This window comes from Bubalus bubalis, chromosome 13 (assembly GCF_019923935.1).
Source record: "Bubalus bubalis isolate 160015118507 breed Murrah chromosome 13, NDDB_SH_1, whole genome shotgun sequence".
NCBI classification, from domain to species: domain Eukaryota; kingdom Metazoa; phylum Chordata; class Mammalia; order Artiodactyla; family Bovidae; genus Bubalus; species Bubalus bubalis.
The window spans coordinates 8,223,009-8,245,012 of record NC_059169.1 but is presented as its reverse complement, the minus strand read 5'-3'; the positions used below and the strand labels follow the sequence as shown (position 1 = coordinate 8,245,012).

Sequence of the window (22,004 nt, the reverse complement as noted above, 5' to 3'; positions counted from 1 at the left end):
CAGCAAATTGTTTGCTGGTTTTTTCAGAGACTGTCTTTGCCAATAATTTACTTAAGAGAGGCTCATTGTGAGAGTTATGTTACAAGCCAACAGCATACAGGATATATCATCTCTTAATAAGCCAATAGAGAAATACTGCAAAGCAGCTAATGGTTGATTCAAATGATGACACTAGCAAAATAGTACTGTTAAAAATTGAGAGAGTTTTCCTCTTTGAGGTGCTGGTGGCCAGTGTCTGCACCACCCCATTGAAAACAGTGGAAAGAGCTGGATGCAGGTGAACACCTTCTGAAAGAAGCGCTAGGGGCTGGTACACTGTGCTCAGCACTAGTTCCAGGCCCTTAGAAAACACCCAGGCCTCGTCCCAGCACTGTTTCTGTATTTTTCAGTTTCAGCCAGTGTTAACGCCTATCAGTCAGTTCAGTTCAGTTGCTCAGTCATGTCCGACTCTTTGCAACCCTATGGACTGCAGCACGTCAGGCTCCCCTGTCCGTCACCAACTCCTGGAGCTTACTCAAACTCATGTCCATCAAGTCAGTGATGCCATCCAACCATCTCATCCTCTGCTGTCCCTTCTCCTCCTGCCCTCAATCTTTCCCAGCATCAGGGTCTTTTCCAATGAGTCACTTCTTCAAATCAGGTGGCCAAAGTATTAGAGTTTCAGCTTCAGCATCAGTCCTTCCAATGAATATTCAGGACTGATCTCCTTTAGGATGGACTGGTTGGATCTCCTTGCAGTCCAAGGGACTCTCCAGAGTCTTCTCCAACACTGCAGTTCAAAAGCATCAATTCTTCAGTGCTCAGCTTTATATTCCATCTCTCACATCCATACATGACTTACTGGAAAAACCATAGCCTTGACTAGTCGGACCTTTGTTAGCAAAGTAATATCTCTGCTTTTTAATATGCTGTCTAGGTTGGTCATAGATTTTCTTTCAAGGAGCAAGCATCTTTTAATTCCATGGCTGCAGTCACCATCTACAGTTATTTTGGAGCCCCCAAAAATAAAGTCTGTCACTGTTTCCATTGTTTCCCCATCTATGCCATGAAATGATGGGACTGGATGCTATGATCTTAGTTTTCTGAATGTTCAGTTTTAAGCCAACTTTTTCACCCTCCTCTTTCACTTTCATCAAGAGGCTCTTTAGTTCGTCTTGGCTTTCTGCCTTATATAAGGGTGGTATCATCCGCATATCTGAGGTTATTGATATTTCTCCCGGTAATCTTGATTCCAGCTTGTGCTTCATCCAGCCTGGCATTTCACATGATATACTCCGCATATAACTTAAATAAGCAGGGTGATAATATACAGCCTTGATGTATTCCTTTCTCTGTTTGGAACCAGTCCATTGTTCCACGTCCAGTTCTAACTCTTGCTTCTTGATCTGCATACAGATTTTTCAAGAGGCAGGTAAGGTGGTCTGGTATTCTCATCTCCTTTAAGAATTTTGCAGTTTGTTGTGATCCACACAGTCGAAGGCTTTGGTGTAGTTAATAAAACAGAAGCAGATATTTTTCTGGAACTCTGTTGCTTTTTCGATGATCCAATGAATGTTGGCAATTTGATCTCTGGTTCCTCTGCCTTTTCTAAATCCAGCTTGGACATCTTGAAGTTCACATACTGTTGAAGCCTGGCTTGAAGAACTTTGAGCATTACTTTGTTAGCATGTGAGATGAGTGCAATTGTGCAGTAGTTTGAACATTCTTTGGCATTGCCTTTCTTTGGGATTGGAATGAAAACACCCTTTCCAGTTCTGTGGCAACTGCTGAGTTTTCCAAAGTTGCTAAGTTAAGCCTATAACTTTTCTATTACTCTGTACCCTCTCCTTTTGCACAGCTAAAATTTGTATGAAGTAGAGTCTAGTGACAAAAGTATATTGACAAATTTAAGACCGTGCTCTCCAGCAGAAATAACAAGGGGACATCTACTTGTTAATGTGTTCATGTAAAATTTATTAAACACTTAATTGAGAACTCTAGGAAGCCAACAAAGCCAGTTTCATGTTTTTGTGCTGTGCCTGTGTATATTTCGATTAACCAGGTAATCCTAAATAGGTTATTTTAGAGAGTTGCTATAACAATCAGGTTTATTCTAGGTAGACACGTTGATTCTACACGCTACCTTCGCCATCTTATAAAATTTCTAACACTGTTCAACAGACCCACTAATGTTTTGAAAGGCATTTTGTTTCATTCAGTCCCATTTTAGTATTCCTTTAAAGAGTTTGATCGATGACTCTTGAGATTCAGCCAAGAGTGTAGTGTCAAAAACTTGCTTGAATTTGTCTAAAAATTCGTAGTCGGTGCTGAATCTGAACTTGTTGGCCCAAAGCAGCACCGTCCCTGGCTGACAGAGGTACACCATGGTGGCGAGCAGCTTGTCCAGGAAGTAATGGTGGTAGACCACGTCGGAGGCCAGCACGTAATCGTAGTAAAGCGTGGACTTGGGGAAGCTCTGCTCCAGGCCCTCCCCCCACACCAGCTCCTTCACTTCCGGCAGATACGTGGTGCAGTTGAGTGTGTTCTTTAGGAGATTGTATTGTAGGTTCCCCAGCACATCAGGCAGATCTGTTGCCGTGACCTGAGCCCCTAGGAGAGAAAGAAAGCCTGTCTTAAGTACCTGGAAACACCGGGGCAGCCCAGTGGACATATACTCTTGGGGAAAATGGAGCTGGGTTTCCCACCTTGACCCTGTGGACATCCGGGCTGGATTCGTTCTCATGGGGTAGACCCCGCACTGTGCCCTGTAAGATGTTTAGCAGCATCCCTGGTCCCCACCCACGAGGTGCAAGCAGCACCTCCCCACCCAACCCCCAAGGCAGGATGCTGAGAAATGTCCCCTGACATTGCCAAATGTCCTTCATGGGTCAGACACCGCCTTTGGTTGAGAACCACTGAGATAGAATAACGGTTCCATCTTTTAAGAAACTGAAACCATGGCACAGGGGAACTCTGCTCAGTACTATGCAATAATCTAAATGGGAAATGAATCTGAAGCAGGATAGATACTGTATACATACAACTGAATCATTTTCCTGTATACCTGAGAGTATCACAACATTGTTAATGATACGCCAACAAAATTAAATGTTTTTTCAACTTTTTAAAAAAGAAACTAAAACAGTGTTTGGGGAGATTTCAGAATAATTAACATACCAAGGTTTGGAGCTTCCCTGGTGACTCAGACTGTAAGGAATTTGCCTGCAATGCAGAAGACCTGGGTTCGATCCCTGGGTCGGGAAGATTCCGCTGGAGGAGGGCATGGCTACCCACTCCAGTATTCTTGCCTGGAGAATCCCATGGACAAAGGAGCCCGGTCGCAGAGTCATGACTGAGTGACTAACACTTTCACTTTACTATAATAATGCATGGTGTTTTCCTTCTAAAACTGTTTATCTGAAGATTTTGGTTTTCTCGTCTGGAAGGTATCAGCACAAAGGTTTCCACAGGGGATGATCTATTTTGTATGATTCTTCCCCCTGTTAAATGTATTAAATTAATTTTTAGGCATTTTAAAGAAAGTGATCAGTGTTCACAAAGTAGATCGCCATATTTCCAGACTGATTTTGATAGATATGTAATCACATAGGCAGAAGTAGACCAGACACACCCACCTCTTACGCAGAGTCCAGGACGCACAGCTGGTGTTTGGGGTATAAATCTGTTTTCATCTTGGATTCACTGACCTGGTGTTTTTTTTTTGTTTGTTTGTTTTTTTGTTCCAAAACCTTAGTTACGATAGTTGCAATGAAAAGCAGGACACAGCATAACATAGCTGTTTACAACTGGAACTCGAGAGTCACCCCTTCGGGATGTCAACTTTCTCACATGCTAAGCAGTGGGTTGGATGTTAGTGTCTCTGCTGCTGCTGCTGCTAAGTCGCTTCAGTTGTGTCCAACTCTGTGCGACCCCATGGACTGCAGCTTACCAGGCTCCTCCGTCCATGGGATTTTCCAGGCAAGAGTACTGGAGTGGGGTGGCATCGCCTTCTCCAGTGTCTCTAAGATGCCATTATCTTATCTCAGGGATAACAGGAGTCATTCTGGCCTGGACGTTTGCGGGGACTCAGTGAGGGCAATCACGGCCAAGCACCTAAACCACAGCCCATCATTCAGTCAACATGTATTATTACTGTTGTCCTGGTAAGCATCTTTTGAAACAAGCTCGAGAATAGACAGACAGACACACCTAGAATACTGGCCACGATGGAAACGAGGCCTGGTCCAGCACCGATTTCCAGTATCTTAGCACCTCGGAGATTGAGTTCCTCTGTGTTTTCTTCCAAATACTGGCACAATGCCATGGCCTGGAAAACATTCATTGTCACTGGACACTGAAAACCAGAGACCCCTACTCCCACCGCCAGTGAACTACCGGAAGGCATGTTCACAGTCCCGGCTTACTGAGGGGTCCATAGGAATCCAAGCACACCTGCCACGGAGTGTTTTGACCTGTGGAAGATGAAAGTAGCAACCAGGGACGGGGGAGCCTGGTGGGCTGCCATCTATGGGGTCGCACAGAGTCAGGCACGACTGAAGCGACTTAGCAGCAGCAGCAACTTGCATCAAAGGAACTCAAGATGCCGACTTGCTAACGGGCCTGTCTCCGAAGACTCTTGATTAACCCCCAGGAGGAAGAGCAGCTCAGCTCTTCCAGAAGCAGGAGTTGAGGAGCTGCAGGACAGCAGCCCCTCATCCTGGGCAAGTCGCATCAGGCCCCCAACCTGCTGGAAGACCGCTGGGCTCTAAAACTCTCCAACACCTCCCTCCAGAGCCCATCAGCAAGCGGGTCACCCCGGACCTTGCCTGCTACACTGGGCAGCAGGGCAGTCATTTTTCTTTTAAGTAGCTCATCTAAGACACTCTGGTAGGACAGCGCTTCCCAGACTCTAGTGCACACTCGGATTGCTGGGGAGCCTGGTTAAAGACGCCCTGCCGCGTGCAGTAGGTCCGGTGGGGCTCGGGACTGCAACTCTTAACAAGTCTGCCTGTCTAATCAGCCAGCCCATGGACCACGCTTTGGGTGGTAGCAAAGAAATTGCATACTTTGCACAGTCAAAACAAAAACAACTCCCCCCAAAAGAACCAAGGTGAATACATTTAAATCCATTTTTAGACAGAAAACCAAAGGTCCTTTCCTTCTTTCTTCACTCCCTTCTGCTCACCTCCTGCCCTGTCTGTGAAGAGATAAAGGGAATTCTCTGTGTGCAGATGCAGGAGGTGTTTTGTGTGAGCCAACAGTGGGGGTCAGCTAGTGATGCCAAGGGGCCACAGAGACTAGGGGAGTGAGCGTGAGGGCTTGACCCGGGTTGGGAACATGAGTCCTGAGCTGAAGAACCAGCGTGAAAACTCAAGTGTGCACACACCTTTAGGCCTCTCCTTCTGACAGATGCTCGGGGCTTGTCATGACTCACTTTCTATTTGTACCGAGGCTGGAGTGGCGGGGGTGGGGAGTGGCCAGGATCATGTGAGACGCCAGCCGCACTCACGGTGGCCTGCCCCAGGGCAGGTGGCAGACCCAAGGCTGTGGGTCTGTCCATTTCATCCTTAGCTCCTCTCAAGGGACTTGGAGGGGGCAGCCTGGAGTGGGGGGATGGAAACTGAAGCACAGGTGCGAGGTGGCTCCAGCATCCCACCCATGGCATGAACTCGCAGGCTGGGGAATGAACGTTTTGAAGAGAGGTGTCCTTTGGATCTCGAGAAAGGATCGTTATGCAGAGTGGTTTCAGCATTCGGAAGAGTGTCACCAGGGCCACCAAGACTCGTGTGTGACTTGAGGGCTTCCGGAGCAGTGGCTTAGGCGCTCTTCCTGTGGGGTGTGCCCTGTGAGAAGCTGGTCCGGTGGGTGCCACCCGGGGACAGGTCTTCCCGAAGGAGCGGCTACATCTTTTAGCAAACCCTCCTCCACCTCCCCAGGGCTTCCCTGGTGGCTCAGATGGTAAAGAATCCACCTGCAATGCAGGAGACTCCAGTTTGATTCCTGGGTTGGGAAGATCACCTGGAGAAGGAAATGGCAACCCACTCCAGTGTTCTTGCCTGGGAAATCCCATGGATGGAGGAGCCTGGCGGGCTACAGTCCATGGGGTCACAAAGAGTCCGACACAACTGAGGGACTAACACATTCACTTTTAGCCACATCGTGAAAGGGGAGGGACCCCCTGAGGGTTGTTGGACATGGCCCCAAAGATTTTGCCCACTGCAAAATCTAAACCCTAAAGACTTCTGATTTTCTTTGTTAACAATTCATATGAATTTTTCATCCTACTTCCCAATATGCTCAAGTTTATGTTAATGTTAAAAAAGAGTGTTTCAAGAAACACAGCATGGCAGAAATGGTTTCTAGGAGAGACGCTGTGTTCTTGCAGCTTCTAAGCACACCAGCCTCACCTGCAGGGCCATCCGGGGACCCTCCATCTGAGAAGCACAGAACGTTAAAGCATTTGGCAAGGCGCCCAAGGCAACACAATTGTACAAAAGTGCTGTTCCCATCCCCAGAAACCCTGACGCCCCGATGTCACGGCCCCCTCACCCCCGGCCACACCACCGCTCCGTAACTCTCGATGGATTCTTGAATGACAATCTTCTTGCCCACAAACCGATAGTACTCCTGGGTGTAGCTGGCGTAATTCGTAGGAACAAATTTCTGGAGGCTTCGAAGTGATGCTTCTATCTCATTAGAATCTGTGGGACCAAAAATAACAGGCTTCATGATTTGTGAAAGTGAAAGTCATTCAGTCATGTCCAACTCTTTGCGACCCCATGGACTATATAGTCCATGGAATTCTCCAGGCCAGAATACTGGAGTGGGTAGCCTTTCCCTTCTCCAGATCTTCCCAACCCAGGGATCGAATTCAGGTCTCCCGCATTGCAGGAAGATTTTTTACCAACTGAGCCACAAGGGAAGCCCAAGAATATGGGAGTGGGTAGCCTTTCCCTTCTCCAGGGGATCTTCCCAACCCAGGGATCAAACCCAGGTCTCCCACATTGCAGGTGGATTCTTTACCACAGGGGAAGGCCCCCATGATTTGTGGGTCCACTGCAAATATACTAATTATCAGTACAATTAGACAAATGGGAAAAGATTGAGCCATCTTCTAGAAACAGAGAATGTTATTGGTGACAGTGGGCACAAACTAGCTCAGACAGAATGTCATGGGGTGACTGGGATGGAACAGTCCGATGGGGATTTTTATCAGATGACATGATGCCTTGGGATGCCCCAGGCCCCTCCCTCAATTTCGGACAGAGATCGGTGTGGATCCGCCCCTCCCTCGGTTTGGGCATGAGGAGACAGCTACAGTACCAGGCAGGATGGCACGAATGAGCCGTCTGCAATAAGGAGGACCCGGGCAGGCACGCACCGGACTATTTTTAGGTCTTGAAGTGAAGTAACATCCCACATGGTGGCTGGAATGTGTTCCTTAAGTCCTTCTACAACCGCTCCTCAAAAGGTACAGGTCACCCAAAGACAGGCCAGCTGCACAGCCCTGGGGGAGGCTGTCAGATGAGCCCTGACTATTAAATTACTCTTCCTTTAAATACTCCTTTACACTCATGACCCACTTGAGCGGTGCTCAGATATCATATAAGATGAGAGGAAATGAGCACCTGATCAGGGATGATATCATGGAAGCCCAGAATGTCACAGGTTTCCCAGAGGGTTTCAGCATTTAATAATAATAATAAAAAAAAGAGAGAGTAAAAAGGCCAAAATGAGGAGGCTAAGCACGTGGAGGGGTCATGTGCAGAGGAGGGGGATGCTGCTGGTGTCCCCAGGGAGAGGCATTGGTAGCGAGGAGTTCGGGTGGGGGACGGTGCATGAGACCAGCCTTTGTTGCCTGAGCTGTGCCTGGGGACAGGTAACCAGGGATGGAATAGCAGAAAGGAGCTGTCAGCGAGCTTGTGTAGGGCTCTAGTTGGAAATACATGTTCAGGAAGGAAGACGAGGCTGAGTGCAGGGTGAAGGGTAGGCGGCCTTTGAATAAGCCAAATCAGGGGTCCACCCCTTAGAGTTCACATTTCACTGAATTCTGCCTGCACTAGAGCAGTTCTCTGTTGCAGCTTTCTCTGCAAACCCCTGTAGGAGGGTCACAGTCAGAAGAGTCTAGACATGTGGAGTAAACACTTAGAAACATTTACAAAAACTTCACCATGCCTATTGAATCTGATTATGAAAATCTGAAGCTTGTACTGGGTATTATGCATTTGTACATATTTTCATCTTGTTTTTCCAGAAATTCATTTGTGTTGCATTTTATAAAAAAGTGTTCAAATGGTCTTTGATTGTCATGTGAGCCAAGTGCTGCTGCTGCTGCCGCCGCCGCTAAGTCGCTTCAGTCGTGTCCAACTCTGTGCGACCCCATAGACGGCAGCCCACCAGGCTCCCCCGTCCCTGGGATTCTCCAGGCAAGAACACTGGAGTGGCTTGCCATTTCTTTCTCCAAGGCATGAATGTGAAAAGTGCAAGTGAAGTCACTCAGTCGTGTCTGACTCTTAGCGACCCCAGGGACTGCAGTCTACCAGGCTCCTCCATCCATGGGATTTTCCAGGCAAGAGTACTGAAGTGGGGTGCCAGTGCCTTCTCTGTGAGCCAAGTGACCAGTTTGTAAATTAACAGAATGACAGCGGCAGCTCTCAGCCGTGGGTTCTGATCTAGACTATTCCAGCCCCGGAAGGAGAATTCTCTGTCCTGACCACAAAGACAAGAAACGCAGACTTCCTTGAAGCTTGTAAGAACCTTCTGAGGCACAGTGGCCAAGTCAGTCCTGAGACATTGTCTTTCCCTGCCATGTGCCCTGGAGAGACCCTGGGGAGAGAAGGGGGGGCCTATGATTCTCACCAACTTCTTATAAGGGAAGCTACTGACGTCTAACAACATGAACCTCAAATTTATCACACAGCAAAGAGGACCCATCTTCTCCCATAGGCTGAGCAGCTGACTCTGAGTTCTGGTTTCAGAGGCAGCAAGAAGGCAGAGGAACAGATCATGTGGTACCCAGGAGCATCCAACAACCAGGCTGGGAGCATGAGGGACCACTGATGTGTAGGGTTTGGCCGTCACCATGGTGACAGTGCTCCCAACATGGCCGTCCCCGGGGAAGAGACGCAGCTGCTGAGCATCATGGGCGTTTCTACCACAGGTGCGACATCCACCAACAGCCTCAAGAGCACAGATCATGGTAAGATGTAGGAAGATCATTCATGATGAGACATGAGTATTTATTACCTAAGTTTTTTCGTATAACTTTCCCCTTTATGTAATCCATTTCATTGTATGTTCATATGACTTAAATTTTAACAATGGCCATGTTTAAAAAAACAGCTTGCAAAAATTCCCAGAATGCAGGAGCTGGACCAGCCATTGGGTAAGAGGAGGGAGTCGTGGGCTGCCCTCCTTCCATCTGAGCCTCTGGTCACTGGAGCAGGCAGACCATCAGGGACCCAGGGCACTGCCTGCCAGTTTCCAGCCCTTCCACGTTGGCTGGACCAGTCCTTCTTTCCTTCTTCTCACAGATCACCACATTGAAGCTAAGTTTTCTCTCAAGACTGTAGGAAAAGTCGATGGGCTGATCTACAAACGGCTCATCCTTTCACAGGATGACAAACAATAAGCTGATAGTCTTCCTTTCTGGGTCAACATTGTAAAGAAACATGGGCATAAAAATATCCCTCCTATAAGACCCCTTTCCTTGCTACAAAGATAAAGAAATTTGTGTTGACTGCACATGATTTTCATTTATTGTACCTATGCTCACCTGTGGGAGCTTCCCGGGTAGCTCAGACCATAAAGAATCTACCTGCAATGCGGGAGACCTGGCTCCGATCCCTGGGTCCGGAAGATTCCCTAGAGAAGGGAATGGCAACCCACTCCAGGATTCTTGCCTGGAGAATCCCATGGATGGAGGAGCCTGGTGGGCTATAGTCCATGGGGTTGCTAAGAGTTGGACACAACTGAGCAACTAACACACACACACACACACGCTCGCCTGATAGTTTTAGAGAGGTCAGCTTTTGGAGATAGGCAGAGTCGCATTTTTATGTAAACAACTTAGTAAAAATAAATACCATCCTGGTTTAGCAGAGTTGGAAGAGAATTTCCCAGGATCAACGACTGTACATGTTTTGAATGTTGTAACTTGGCTCTTATGACATCATTTGTTATGTCTGTTACTTATTTCCTACTGATTCGCTGTCCAGAAATGCAAGCCTGACTGGTTATGTTGTCCTAATGGGAAAATGGCTTTATGAGGATTCACTGTAGACTGCGGCTGCCAGGAATACATTTTGGCCAAGAGCAGGAAGGAATCTAGATTTCATTTCTGTTTTAAAAGTTCTTGTTAACAAACATCTGACTCTCCTAGAATTTGGAGAAGACAAAGTTGTGGACGTAGGGATTATTACCATTACTGCCAGGCTTCTGCTGGCATAAAGGCATCCTTCTACCATTTCATGATCAGAAAAAGATCTAGAGTTCAAAGGAAATGGACCATCTGGCCCCTGAGGTTCACTGGAAAATGCCATCCCCAAGTGAGAGCGTGGAGAGGTGAGGAAGGAGGTTACCTCCCTGGCGTCCGCTGGTGCCGTCTGTATGCCGAGTCTCGTTGTCCGGGGGGCTCGGGGCCTCGTCCAGGGGCTGGGGCTGTTGCTCGGAGCTCAGACACGCGTCCATCACGGGGCCACTGGGGAGGAGAGAGCCAGCCAGGTCCGAGTGCTCCGCCGGGTCTGAATTGCCCAGAGCCTCCGCAAGGTGCAGCTTATCGCCTTAGCATCTGCTGAGCCGGAAAGAACACCTGCTTTTCAGCTTAGTTCCTTGGACGAGGAATGCAGCCACCCCGAGCTGCCATCCTGGTGCTGCAGAGAAAAGTGGAAGGAGACGAGGAAGCATTGCTCCAACTTTCCTGTGCCTGGAGAAAGGCATAAACAGAGCCTCTGGTAGCGAGACAGGCGCTGCCTCGTTGCAGTCTGAAGTGTATCTCTAAAAGCTTTGGGGACTGAATGTTGACGAAGAAAGCCTGACCCAGCCGTACACATGGTTGAGGGTATCTTGTGGATCGAGGCTTGATGACATCATGCATTTGGCCCAAAGGCAAGACTGCTCCCTTTCCATCTGAGGCTTTAGCACAAGATAGTAGAAAGCTCTAGGGGCTGAGCGCCAGGAAGCTTGTTGGCTCCCCATTGCTGACTCTTGGCGACTCACTTAATTCCCTCCATGCCATTTCCTCATCAGCAAAAAGGGAAAGATAATGATATCTGCCTACCTCCTAGAGCCGTGGTGAGAAACAGGAGAGCAAAAGTGAAAAGCAGCTCAGGAAAACCCTACCGATTCAGGGAGGAAAAAAAAAAAAGGACCTAGTTGGGGGGACCACTGCTCAGCGTCCAAATAAGAATGCGTGGCATTCCTGCGGGACTCTGCGGGTTGCTGCCAAGCTCCGTTCTCATGCTTTTAGTGCATCGATTCGCCTCATCCTCACAACAAACCTATGAAGCAGATGCTATTATTACGCCTCTTCTCAGATGAGAGAAATTCGGGCACAGAGAGACTCGAAAGCAGCCCAGAATCACGCAGCCGACCAGAGGCAGAGCCAAGAATTCAGTCCAGGAGGTCCAACTGCAGGAGCCACATTCTTGACCATGAGGTGGGACCCAGCCCGAGTTGTCTCACTTCAGCCATGGGTTTTCTGGCTGATTTTTTCCCTAAAGTGACTCATAACACTTAGTTGTCACAGGGATGTTTTCTAGTCTTCCATTTTTTTTTAAACAAAGTGTAAATCATTTTCCTTATCTGCTTTTACACTCTGCAGTTGCCCCATCATATTTTTTTTCAGCCAACCTTGGACAGCAGCCAGCCACACTGGCCACACCGTTACTGATTATTCTGCACCTGGAAGGGTGTGTGCCCTGCCATCAGAGTTCAGCAGGACTCAAACCATGGAGGCTGCTGTGAATGTAATTTAGCATTTTCACTTGCTCTAGAATCAAACTTTCGAACCATGGTGCTGGAGCAGACTCTTGAGAGTCCCTTGGACTGCAAGGAGATCCAACCAGTCCATCCTAAAGGAAATCAACCCTGAATATTCATTGGAAGGACTGATGCTGAAGCTGAACCTCCAATACTTTGGCCACCTGATGCCAAGAACTGATTCATTGGAAAAGATCCTGCTGCTGGGAAAGATTAAAGGCGGGAGGAAAAGGGGACGACAGAGGATGAGATGGTTGGATGGCATCGCTGACTCCATGGACTTAAGTTTGAGCAAGCTCCTGTCCTTGGTGAAGGACAGGGAAGCCTGGCATGCTGGAGTCCATGGGTAGAAAAGAGCTGGACATGACTGAGGGACTGAACAGCAACAATAAAGAATCAAACAAATATTTACCCCAATTTGCTGACCCAAGAAGTTTTTTCTCTTGCAGATATTTACTTGCTTCATCATTTCAACTTGTCCCCAACTCCAGGAAATTAATTGTTCCCCTAAAAGACAGCTGACTGGTTTTGTTGGTGAGTACCTAGGGTATTTTCAGCACTCGGGGAGGGACCCCACATTTGGATGTCGGCTCTGCCATTTAGTATCTTTGCTGAAAATGCAGATAAGGGTGATTCTGATCTCAGGTGATGGTTGTAGGAATTAATCAAGGTAATCTCTGCAAAGCCTCTCACACATACAGTATTAGCTGCTACTCTCACCTCCAAAGTCAGAGAATAATCAAGACAATGCTCTTTACAAGACACCCTCCCAGCACCATGGGACCCCGAGCATCAAATTTAAGACATTTCTTCATTTTGCATGCAAGGAAAGGAGATCTGTTTTCAGTTCAGTAACAAGTAATAATTTTCCTTGTGGAATGAGATGACTCCCTTCCACATTATTGTAGTTGACGTGAAAAATTAACTTTTCCTCCAAAAAGCAACCTTGAAAATAACTACAGTAGTCTACCTAGTGTTCATTATTAGCTCAATACGCCATAGGCTCTATAACATAGGTTAGTATTTAATAAAGAATTGGGAAGTTCTGAAAAGGACTTCTTGTTAGTACCTTCAAAATAATTTCAAACTGTTAGTTTAAACAGATCTTTACCTCATGTAGCAGAAGAGAGTTGAGATTTCTGTACAGCCTTGAATCCCCAATGTTTTATAGAGGTCTGCACCTGAGTGGATTAGCATTTTATGAACAAAAGCCAGCCAGTGGAAATCCAAGTTATTTAGGGTAGCACTACCCACCAGTACCCAGACATATTTTGCTAGAATTTTCTCCCTCTCTCTATGGCTTTCTCAATTTTCTATCTTACACACACACGCACACCCAATTTTTTCAATATGAAAAGGAATCACTCTCAAAAGATGCAGAAAATCACAGCAGCAGAATAGACCTTTTTCTCTATGGTATCCAGTGGCTGTGGTGTGGACTGAAATGTAGACTTAACGTTTCACTTTGGAAAAAAGTGGAGGGTGGACAGTTGGGGTTTCGTACAAACTGCACACTGGATGCTCATCAGCCCAGCTCCTGTGGGGGAATGAAAGGGCCTGTCTGGAGTGGTCTTTCTTCTAGACCCTGATTCCAGCAGCCAAAAATAACAGAAGACTCTTCCCAGAGAGGGACTGGAGAACGTCTATCCATAAGAAGGGGCTTGAGTGAAAGGCTTACAGTCGTATAAGGAGTAAAGTTAGCTGGGGCAGGAGTGAATGAGAAGTCAGAAAAATCTTCCAAGAAAAAAGCAAGCTGTTGTCATTGATTTCATTGAAATAAAGGGCAATTTAAGAAGGAGGACGATCGTGTGCTCATCAAGGTAGCCTGGAAACATTTAGAATAGAAGATAGGGCTTGTAAACTAAAGCCTTGGGCAAATGGGAATTTAAATAGATCTTCACATATATGAGGCACCACGCTTACCCAATGAGCTGAGTGAATGATTTAATTTGAATAGATCTGAGCCTATTTTGTTACCCAAATTTGGAAGCCTCTCCTCTGCTGTCACTTTTTTCCCTCTAGTCCATTTCTGTTCACTTTGGGTCTTCATTTAGACGTGCTCTGCTCCCGACTGTCTCCTCTCCTCCTCCCGTAAACAAAGGGGGTAACCTGCAGTCTTTTTCAAGTCTGGCATTCGGTTCAAAAGCTCTCTTATTCCCCAAATGGTCCAGTCCTCTGACTGCGTCTTGCACTTGGTGACTCCTTTCCACCAGGTATCATCGTCCCTGGTAGAGACAGCAGTAAAAGGGCCATCATTACACGTCCATAGATAACTCTTCAAAACTGATTGCAAGTTATACACTACGTGGGTGTGTATGTTTACACGCACACACATTTATCCTGCATGCCTTACAATGAAGAAAAGGACAAAGGAAAAAAAAGATGTTTTGGATCTCTTTAATTCCAATATCTGGGAAAGGAAGCCTGGCCAACATTTTTTAATGTCAACTTCTAGGCTTTTTTTTTTTTTTTTTTTGTATAAACCTTATAAAAGCTGTTTGACTGGAAATGAAACCAGATAGAAGTATGTGTCTCTTTGAGCTACTATGGAATATTCTATTGAGTTGCTTTTTTAATACTTTCAGAATCGATCTTTTTGGTAGCTGCTTTTGGAAGCAAATCAGAAGTCTACTGCCCGGAGCTCGAGTAAGTTAGTCCAAGGTTCCTGAAGGCTGAACTGTGGATGGGGTACGTCGGAACCACCTGGAGGCTTTACAGAACGCAGACTCAGCTCTGGGAATTCTTGGCCATTGGTCTAAGAAAGAGCCTAGGAGTTTGAACTCCCCGCCAGACAACTGTTCCCAGCACATCTGTAGCACCCGGCAGGCGGTAGCTGTCCATCCATAGGGCAGGGGACAAGCGGGTTGTTTTCACATAGTTGAAGTGCCAGCTGGTTGGGAGGGATTAGCCTTCTGCTTGGCTCTGCGGGGCACACTGGTGAAGTAAGTTTCCAGGAGGCAGATTTGGGCACAATCGGAAAGAATTCTGTAACAAGCCGAGCCCCGAAACAACTGATCACGGGGAACTAGCTTGATGGACAGTAGGCCAGGTTTAGAGCCAGAAGATGCAAGGTTGGATAAAAGTCTGTGTGTGTGTGAGTTGCTTCAGTCGTGTCCTGCCCTTTATGACCCTGTGATCTGTCCCTTCCCAGGCTCCTCTGTCCATGGGATTCTCCAGGCAAGAATACTGGAGAGGGTTGCTATTTCCTGCTTCAGGGGATCTTCCAGACCCAGGGATCCAACCCGTGTCTCCCGAGTTGTGGGCAGATTCTTTACCAACTGAACCACCAGGGAAGCCCGGATAAAGGTTTACGCAGGCTCAGGGAGAAAGCTGCATATATGGGGCCACTCTGCCTTCCTGCATCAGCATGGATCCCGAGGTACCACTGGGCTGTCTTCCAACTCTCTCGGCCAGTGGTCCTCGACCAAGGGGAGCCTTCCTTTCCTCCCAGAAAAGTTTGGCAACTTGGAGACCATCTGGCAATTTTGGCTTGTCACAGCTGGGAGAGGGGTTACTGCCAGACATTTTACGTCACTCAGGACATCCCCTGCACTCTCACCACCCCGCAAAGACCCATCCCACCAGAAAGGTCAGCAGGGTCCAGGTTGAGAACCCTAGTCTAGGTGATGGGTGGGAGTTGTCATGCAGAGTAAATTCTAACCGCCTACCAGGAGGCTGATCCCTGCCTCCTCATGCTCAGGGTCTTCATCCATAAAATGGGCGCGTTGGCACTTACAGAGTGGCTCATACACACTGGATTCTGAGCTACAGCCCCACAGAGACCCAGCATTGCAGCCCCTGGCTTTTTCTGGTTTCTCCCAGGACCAGACCTAGAGACAACGATTTGAAAGTATTTTGGGGGGTGGTGGGGGGCGGGGCGGGACAAGGAAAGGAGAATAATCCAGAGAAGGATGTTTAGAAGTGGTATATACCAGAGAGGGGCTTCCCAGGTGGCTCAGCAGTAAAGAATCTGCCTGCCAATGCAGGAAACACAAGAGATGCCAGTTCAGTCCCTGGGTTGGGAAGATCCCCTAGAGAAGGAAATGGCAACTCAGTACCATATTCTTGCTTGGAAAATCCCATGAACAGAGGAGCCTGGTGGGCTACGGTCCATGGGGTTGCAAAGAGTCAGACATGACTGAGCAGACAGGCACGCATGCATCTACCACAGGGGACAACACAAACTTAATCACATGGGAAAAGGCTTGGAAATGAGGCAAAATACAGACCTCAGAACCATTCTACTCTATGTTTGGAGGGCTTCTGGGCCGTCTTTACACCAACAAGTCAGCATAGATGCAGAGACAGAGGCTGCAGCACTCAGATGTGTCCAAGGAATAGTGAGATGGTCTCAGTTCTCTGCCCACAGTAAGAAGTGAAATTTTATACACTGGAAAGATCTGGCACAGCATCTGGTGGCCTAGAAGGTCATCAATAACACATCTTGTATTAAATTGTATGTTGTCCAAGTTGTGGGCTGGACTAGAATTTTGCTTGGAAGGGCTCTGGGTCATTCTCTGAATCAAATGGAAAAGCTGAGCATCAAGGCTTCAGAAATAACAGACCCAGGGCAGCTCTGATCCTAGACGGCTCAGTAGCATCAGGCGTTCAGGGCCTCCTCTTTGAACAGTGTCGTGGGGGCCTCAACGACAGTCACCTTCCACCTGTGCAACTGCAGATTCAGGACCTGGGGGACACGATTCTGACTGGTCTAACTTGGTCATAAGTTCTGCCTCCTGGACAGGGCTGGTCCAGGTGAGAGAAGCATCTGGCAGGATCAAAAGGAGGAGGGCTGGCAACTCCAAGAGGGAAGCTGAGCCCCAAACAAGTAATTTTGTGTGTGGCCCTCCTCTCCTCCCAGCCATCCTATGCATGCCCACTTTCTTATTTTCATAAACACAATTTAAAAATGGGGATCCATCTTCTTGACAGTGGAAGATAATTTCATAGCTCAGTTGGTAAAGAACCTACCTGCAATGCAGGAGACCCCGGTTTGATTCCTGGAGCAGGAAGATCCCCTGAAGAAGGGATAGGCTATCCACTCCAATATTCTTGGGCTTCCCTCATGGCTCAGCTGGTAAAGTATCTGCCTGCAATGTGGGAGACCTGGGTTCAATCCCTAGGTCAGGAAGATCCCCTGGAGAAGTGAAAGGCTACCCACTCCAGTACAGCCCTTGGGGTCACAAAGAGTCGAACACGACTGAGCAATTTTCACTTTACTTTTCATTGGCCACTGCATCCCAAGAGAATGGAGCCATTCTTCAAGTTGAAACCTCTAGACGATGCCATTTTTTTCACTAGTTCCCTGCTTCCCTCTCAATAGGCAGGCATTCCCAGGAGACCAAAGACAATAACTGTTTCATCCCCACTTAACATGAGCCACTGGACCCGACCCAGAATATGAACAAGAGACTCACGGCTTTTCACATAACCTTCCCCAAAAGTTCTGCCAAGGAAGAGTTGCTGGTCAGACAAATATGTGTCCATCATCCTTACTTACAGCTTCTCTGGTGGCGCAGATGATAAAGAATCTGCCTACAATGTGGGAGGCCTGGGTTCAATCCCTGGGTCGGGAAGATCCCCTGGAGAAGGGAATGGCAACCCACTCCAGTATTGTGGCCTGAAGAATTCCATGGACAGAGGAGTCTGGCGGGTGACAGTTCACAGGGTCACAAATAGTCAGATGTGACTGAGTGACTAACACACACCATCCTTACTTATAAGGGAGACTGTGGTGGGAATATACTTCCAGGGAGATGCGAGTCTTGGTGGAGAACTAGATGTTCTCCTAAAGCCTGGTAACCACTAACATTTTAAAAGTGTGTGGCTTTTCAGTGTGTTATGCAGATAATATTTGGTCAGAATTCCAGAATTTCTGACCCCTCAATTATTTGGAAATACAGTGCCTCAAAGTCTATGATACTCATGTCAAATACTGGGTTGGCCAACCAATTGGTTCATACTTTTCCACATCATCTTATAGAAAAATATGAACAAACTTTTTGACCAACCCAATAATCTAGGGCTGCAGCATACCCCTTCACCTGCCAGACTTCTTGGGGAGCCCGTGAAGGTGCCAGGGGAAACGGTTCACTGATGCTGCTAAGGGGAAATGTAAAGGTCTAGACCAGTCAGCACTGGGGAGAATCAGACGTAGGAAACCTGCCCAGCAGGATCTTACAGTAGAATTCTTCTTGTCTTGGTTTGGCTGAAACATAAAGAAGATGGATGCCTTGTCTTGTTAAAGAGAGACTACCATCAGAAATTTTAAAGTCAGAGTTTAAAAAACATTCAGGTAACACTTAAATTTTGTCAGCCATGTGGACATAGAAGCATATACTTCTGTTTCATTTGAAATACCCTTTGTGTAATGACACACATTACCAGTGAGGAGAGAAGAAAGAATATGAGTGCAACGATCCAATGTGTTTGGAAAGAGTGAGTGACGTTCCAGTCTTTTCATCTTAAAAATAGCACAAGCCTGGTCCTAAGCGCCTGAGTCCACACTCAATCACATGGAAAGGGCTGGTTCCCTGTAAATTATCCTCCTTATCAAATGGCTCTGACAGGAAACCATAGTAGTCTTGAAGGAGTTCCATGCATTTTGGAGAAGAGATGTACTTGCTTGGTTGTTTCTATTTTCACTTTTTCCTCAAGCCAGTTCTTAAAGACAGATGTTCCCTCAAAGAAATGTCATCATTATTTTAGAACAATCTTCGACTGTCACCATGTACAAATCACAATTGTTCATCGCCAAGGTTCATGTCATCGAAATAGCCAAGAGTGCTTTGGAGCTGAGGTATAAGCTTGTGATACTCATCGCATGGAGGAATGTCATACTTGGGAAATAGGTTACATAAGAAATCTTGACATCGAAATATCTATGAAACAAGAGTGAGCTTGCTAATTGTTGTTTAGTCTCTCAGTTGTGCAATCGCTTTTGCGATCCCATGGACTGTAGCCCACCAGGCTCAGTGTAGCCCACCGAGCTCTGCGCACTGTCCATGGAATTCCCCAGGCATGAAAACTGGAGTGGGTTGCCATTGCCTTCTCTGGGGGGATCTTCCTGACCCAGGGATCAAACCCGCATCTCTTGCATTGACAGGCAGATGCTTTACCACTGAGCTATCAGGGAAGCCCAGTTTGCTAGTAACATCGCTCTTAATTTAAAATTTAGTAAAGCATAACTTTTTGATGTTTATCTTAATCCTAGGCTAGATAGAACCAAATGAGTTTATTGGTCTGGGAAAAAAAAACCAAAACCCTCACAGTGAGTCAACTTTGAGAGTAAGTATGGGAGATGTTCCCTGGGTTCCAGGTTTATTGTCAGATCTAGGAAGCAGAAGTGACTGCAACAACCTCCCAGCTCCCTGCCAGGAGCGGATGCCTCCAATGCCATCTGTTCTTTCCGTATCGCCATCAGCTGCTTGGAAATGGTGCTTTTTAGAGGGGCTTAGTGGTAACTCATCATGCTCTGGTTTTAGCAACAGCAGTTGACCCGTCCGTGTTCAGAAAGATCATTTTTTCCCAACAGATTTTGCCTAGGAAAGAATGTTTACCTGGTGGGACTATTCTGGGATGAGCCGCCATGGAGCGTTCCTTTCATTCTTTCCCCTCATTCTCGGGCAGACTCAATTTGAGAAGCACGGGTGCTCATCCAGGGCCATGCGGTCGTGGGTTTGGGAAGATGTACTGAGTGATTTCAGTACCGATCCAGGTGAAAGGCGTGAGACGGGCATGAAGCAGTAGAGAGGCGGTTCCCTCGGAGCCAGCCCTCCCTCTCGCCAGCTGTGTGTTCCCAGAGAAGTCACACCCACAGGCTCCCTTTCCTTCCTCTGTTAGAGATGACAACATCTCCTAAGTACTTCTCTGTAGGTCCTTTTAGGAGTCAAGGGAGACAAAGGATACTAAATGGCTACGAAAATTACAGGGCTTCTGTAAGCTTTGGGCTTGCCAGGTGGCGCTCGCGGTAAAGAACCTGCCTGCCAATGCAGGAGACACAAGAGACGTGGGGTTCAATCCCTGGGTCGGGAAGATCCCCTGGAGGAGGGCATGGCAACCCACTCCAGTATTCTTGCCTGGGAAATCCCATGGACAGAGGAGCCTGGTGGGCTACAGTCCACGGAGTCACAAAGAGTCGGACACGACTAAGTGACTAACACTAAAATATTTTCAAAGATGCTTTAGAAATGCATATCCAAGAATGAAAGAAAAGAAAACCTCTACGTGCCATAAACGAAGAGGGAACTCAAAGCCACAGTAGTAAGTGAACGAATTCCTGCCACCACAGTCTGGGGTGTGTTAGACTTAGGTGCAGGCCTGGAATCCAAAATCTTTGGGGTTTTGATGCTTTTGGAAGCCAGAAGTTACAACCTTGGGAAGACAGGATGGTTCATCTGGGACTAGGGTGAATCCAGCTTTGGGGCAGGCTCTGATGTTTATGCAATCTGGGGGGAGTATACTCTTTAAGAAAAAAAAAATAATTATGAATACAAACTCAGGTCCAAAAGTAATATTTATTTAAAATAAGAAAGCACCAAAATTAACAAAATCTTAAAAGGTGAAAAATAATATATTAACATTCATGATTTACTATATATAACAAATATAATTATTATAACTATATGATATATTCTAATATATAAAAATAGAGTATAATAATTATTATATATGTAAAACCTAAAAAGTACAGCAAACTAGTGAATAAAAAAAGTAAGCACGCTCACAGATATAGAGTACAGACTAGTGGTTACCAGTGGGGAGAGGAAGAGGGGAGGGACCATCCGGGGCTGGGGAGGGAGATTTATTATGGGATTATATAAACCATATATGTGAAGCTTTTGAAAACTGTAAAGCACTATAGAACTTAAAAAATCTTTCATTCAATTAAAAAAATTTTAATGAAAAATAGAATATTTTAAAAATAATGTATTAATAATCATTATTTACTACATATAATAAATAAAATGATAACTATATAACACAGTATACAATTACTATACAATGTAATAATTGTGTATTTTGTAATAATCATTACAAATGATTACAAATAATCATACATAATAATGTATTATGTAATATAATAATAACTATGTAAGAATATATTACATTTTTGTATTAGTATAATACAAAATTAACTTACTGCAATGCTTTAAAAATATTTCCTTAATTTTAGGCTGCCTATTTTTTGACCATTTTATATGGTACCAATACATTTCTTAGAGAAGATAAAACATTAATAAATTTTTTTTCTTCTGTCAAGGTTCATTTAAATTTATTTCAATTAAGATATATTGATAAAGTTTCTTTAGCTTGAAAACCCATTATTGGTAGTATCATATGAATTTTTGGTGGTGGTTTAGTTGCTAAGTCGTGTCCAACTCTTGTGACCCCATGGACTGTAGCCCACAAGGCTCCTCTGTCCAAGGGATTTCCCAGGCAAGAATATTGGAGTGAGTTGCCATTTCCTTCTCCAGGGGATCTTCCCAACCCAGGGATCGAACCCAGGTCTCCTGCATTACAGGCAGATTCTTTACCGACTGAGCTACAAGGGAAACCAATGTAAATTTTTAGGTTGTCAAATTTACTTCTTTCATACATGACTTGTAAGATTATGGGGCACTTAAATTATTCTTATGAATAAACTGGCTGTAAATGTTCTTTGAATTGACACTACTTATTGACAAGATTGTGATCTATGCCCTTGTTTCTTTAGTGAAGTATAAGCTTTATATTTATCTTCTCCAGTGTCAGTATTTCATATTAAGCACTAAGAAGTTTAATCTTTTTTCCCCATGTGTTCATATTACTCCTTCCTCTTTATTAACTGGTAGGAGAATTATGCTTAAGTCCTTGAACTCCAGGCATCTGTGGGCTTGAACTCCAAGATGCAGACAGAGGGAAAATGAATGCACTTAAGTTAAGGGGACATATCTGACAGAGAGAGAGAAGACACATATCTCACGCACACACACACATACACATACACTCACACACTCACCCACGCATAGATGGAGAGAGTAAAAATATTGGAAACGAAGACATTG

At 46.0% G+C, this 22,004-nt stretch overlaps 1 protein-coding gene across 1 annotated transcript; it reads right to left on the bottom strand.

Moving 5' to 3' along the window:
- Positions 1-1,674: 1,674 nt before the first annotated feature.
- METTL21C (methyltransferase 21C, AARS1 lysine) lies at positions 1,675-10,965 on the bottom strand. Its single transcript, XM_006042239.4, has 4 exons — positions 10,560-10,965; positions 6,529-6,680; positions 4,189-4,306; positions 1,675-2,589 (listed from the first exon to the last, which is right to left on the bottom strand). The coding sequence occupies exons 1-4, from the start codon at positions 10,666-10,668 to the stop codon at positions 2,195-2,197; spliced, it is 774 nt and encodes a 257-aa protein (XP_006042301.3). The 5' UTR covers positions 10,669-10,965; the 3' UTR covers positions 1,675-2,194.
- Between the last annotated feature and the right edge of the window lie 11,039 nt (positions 10,966-22,004).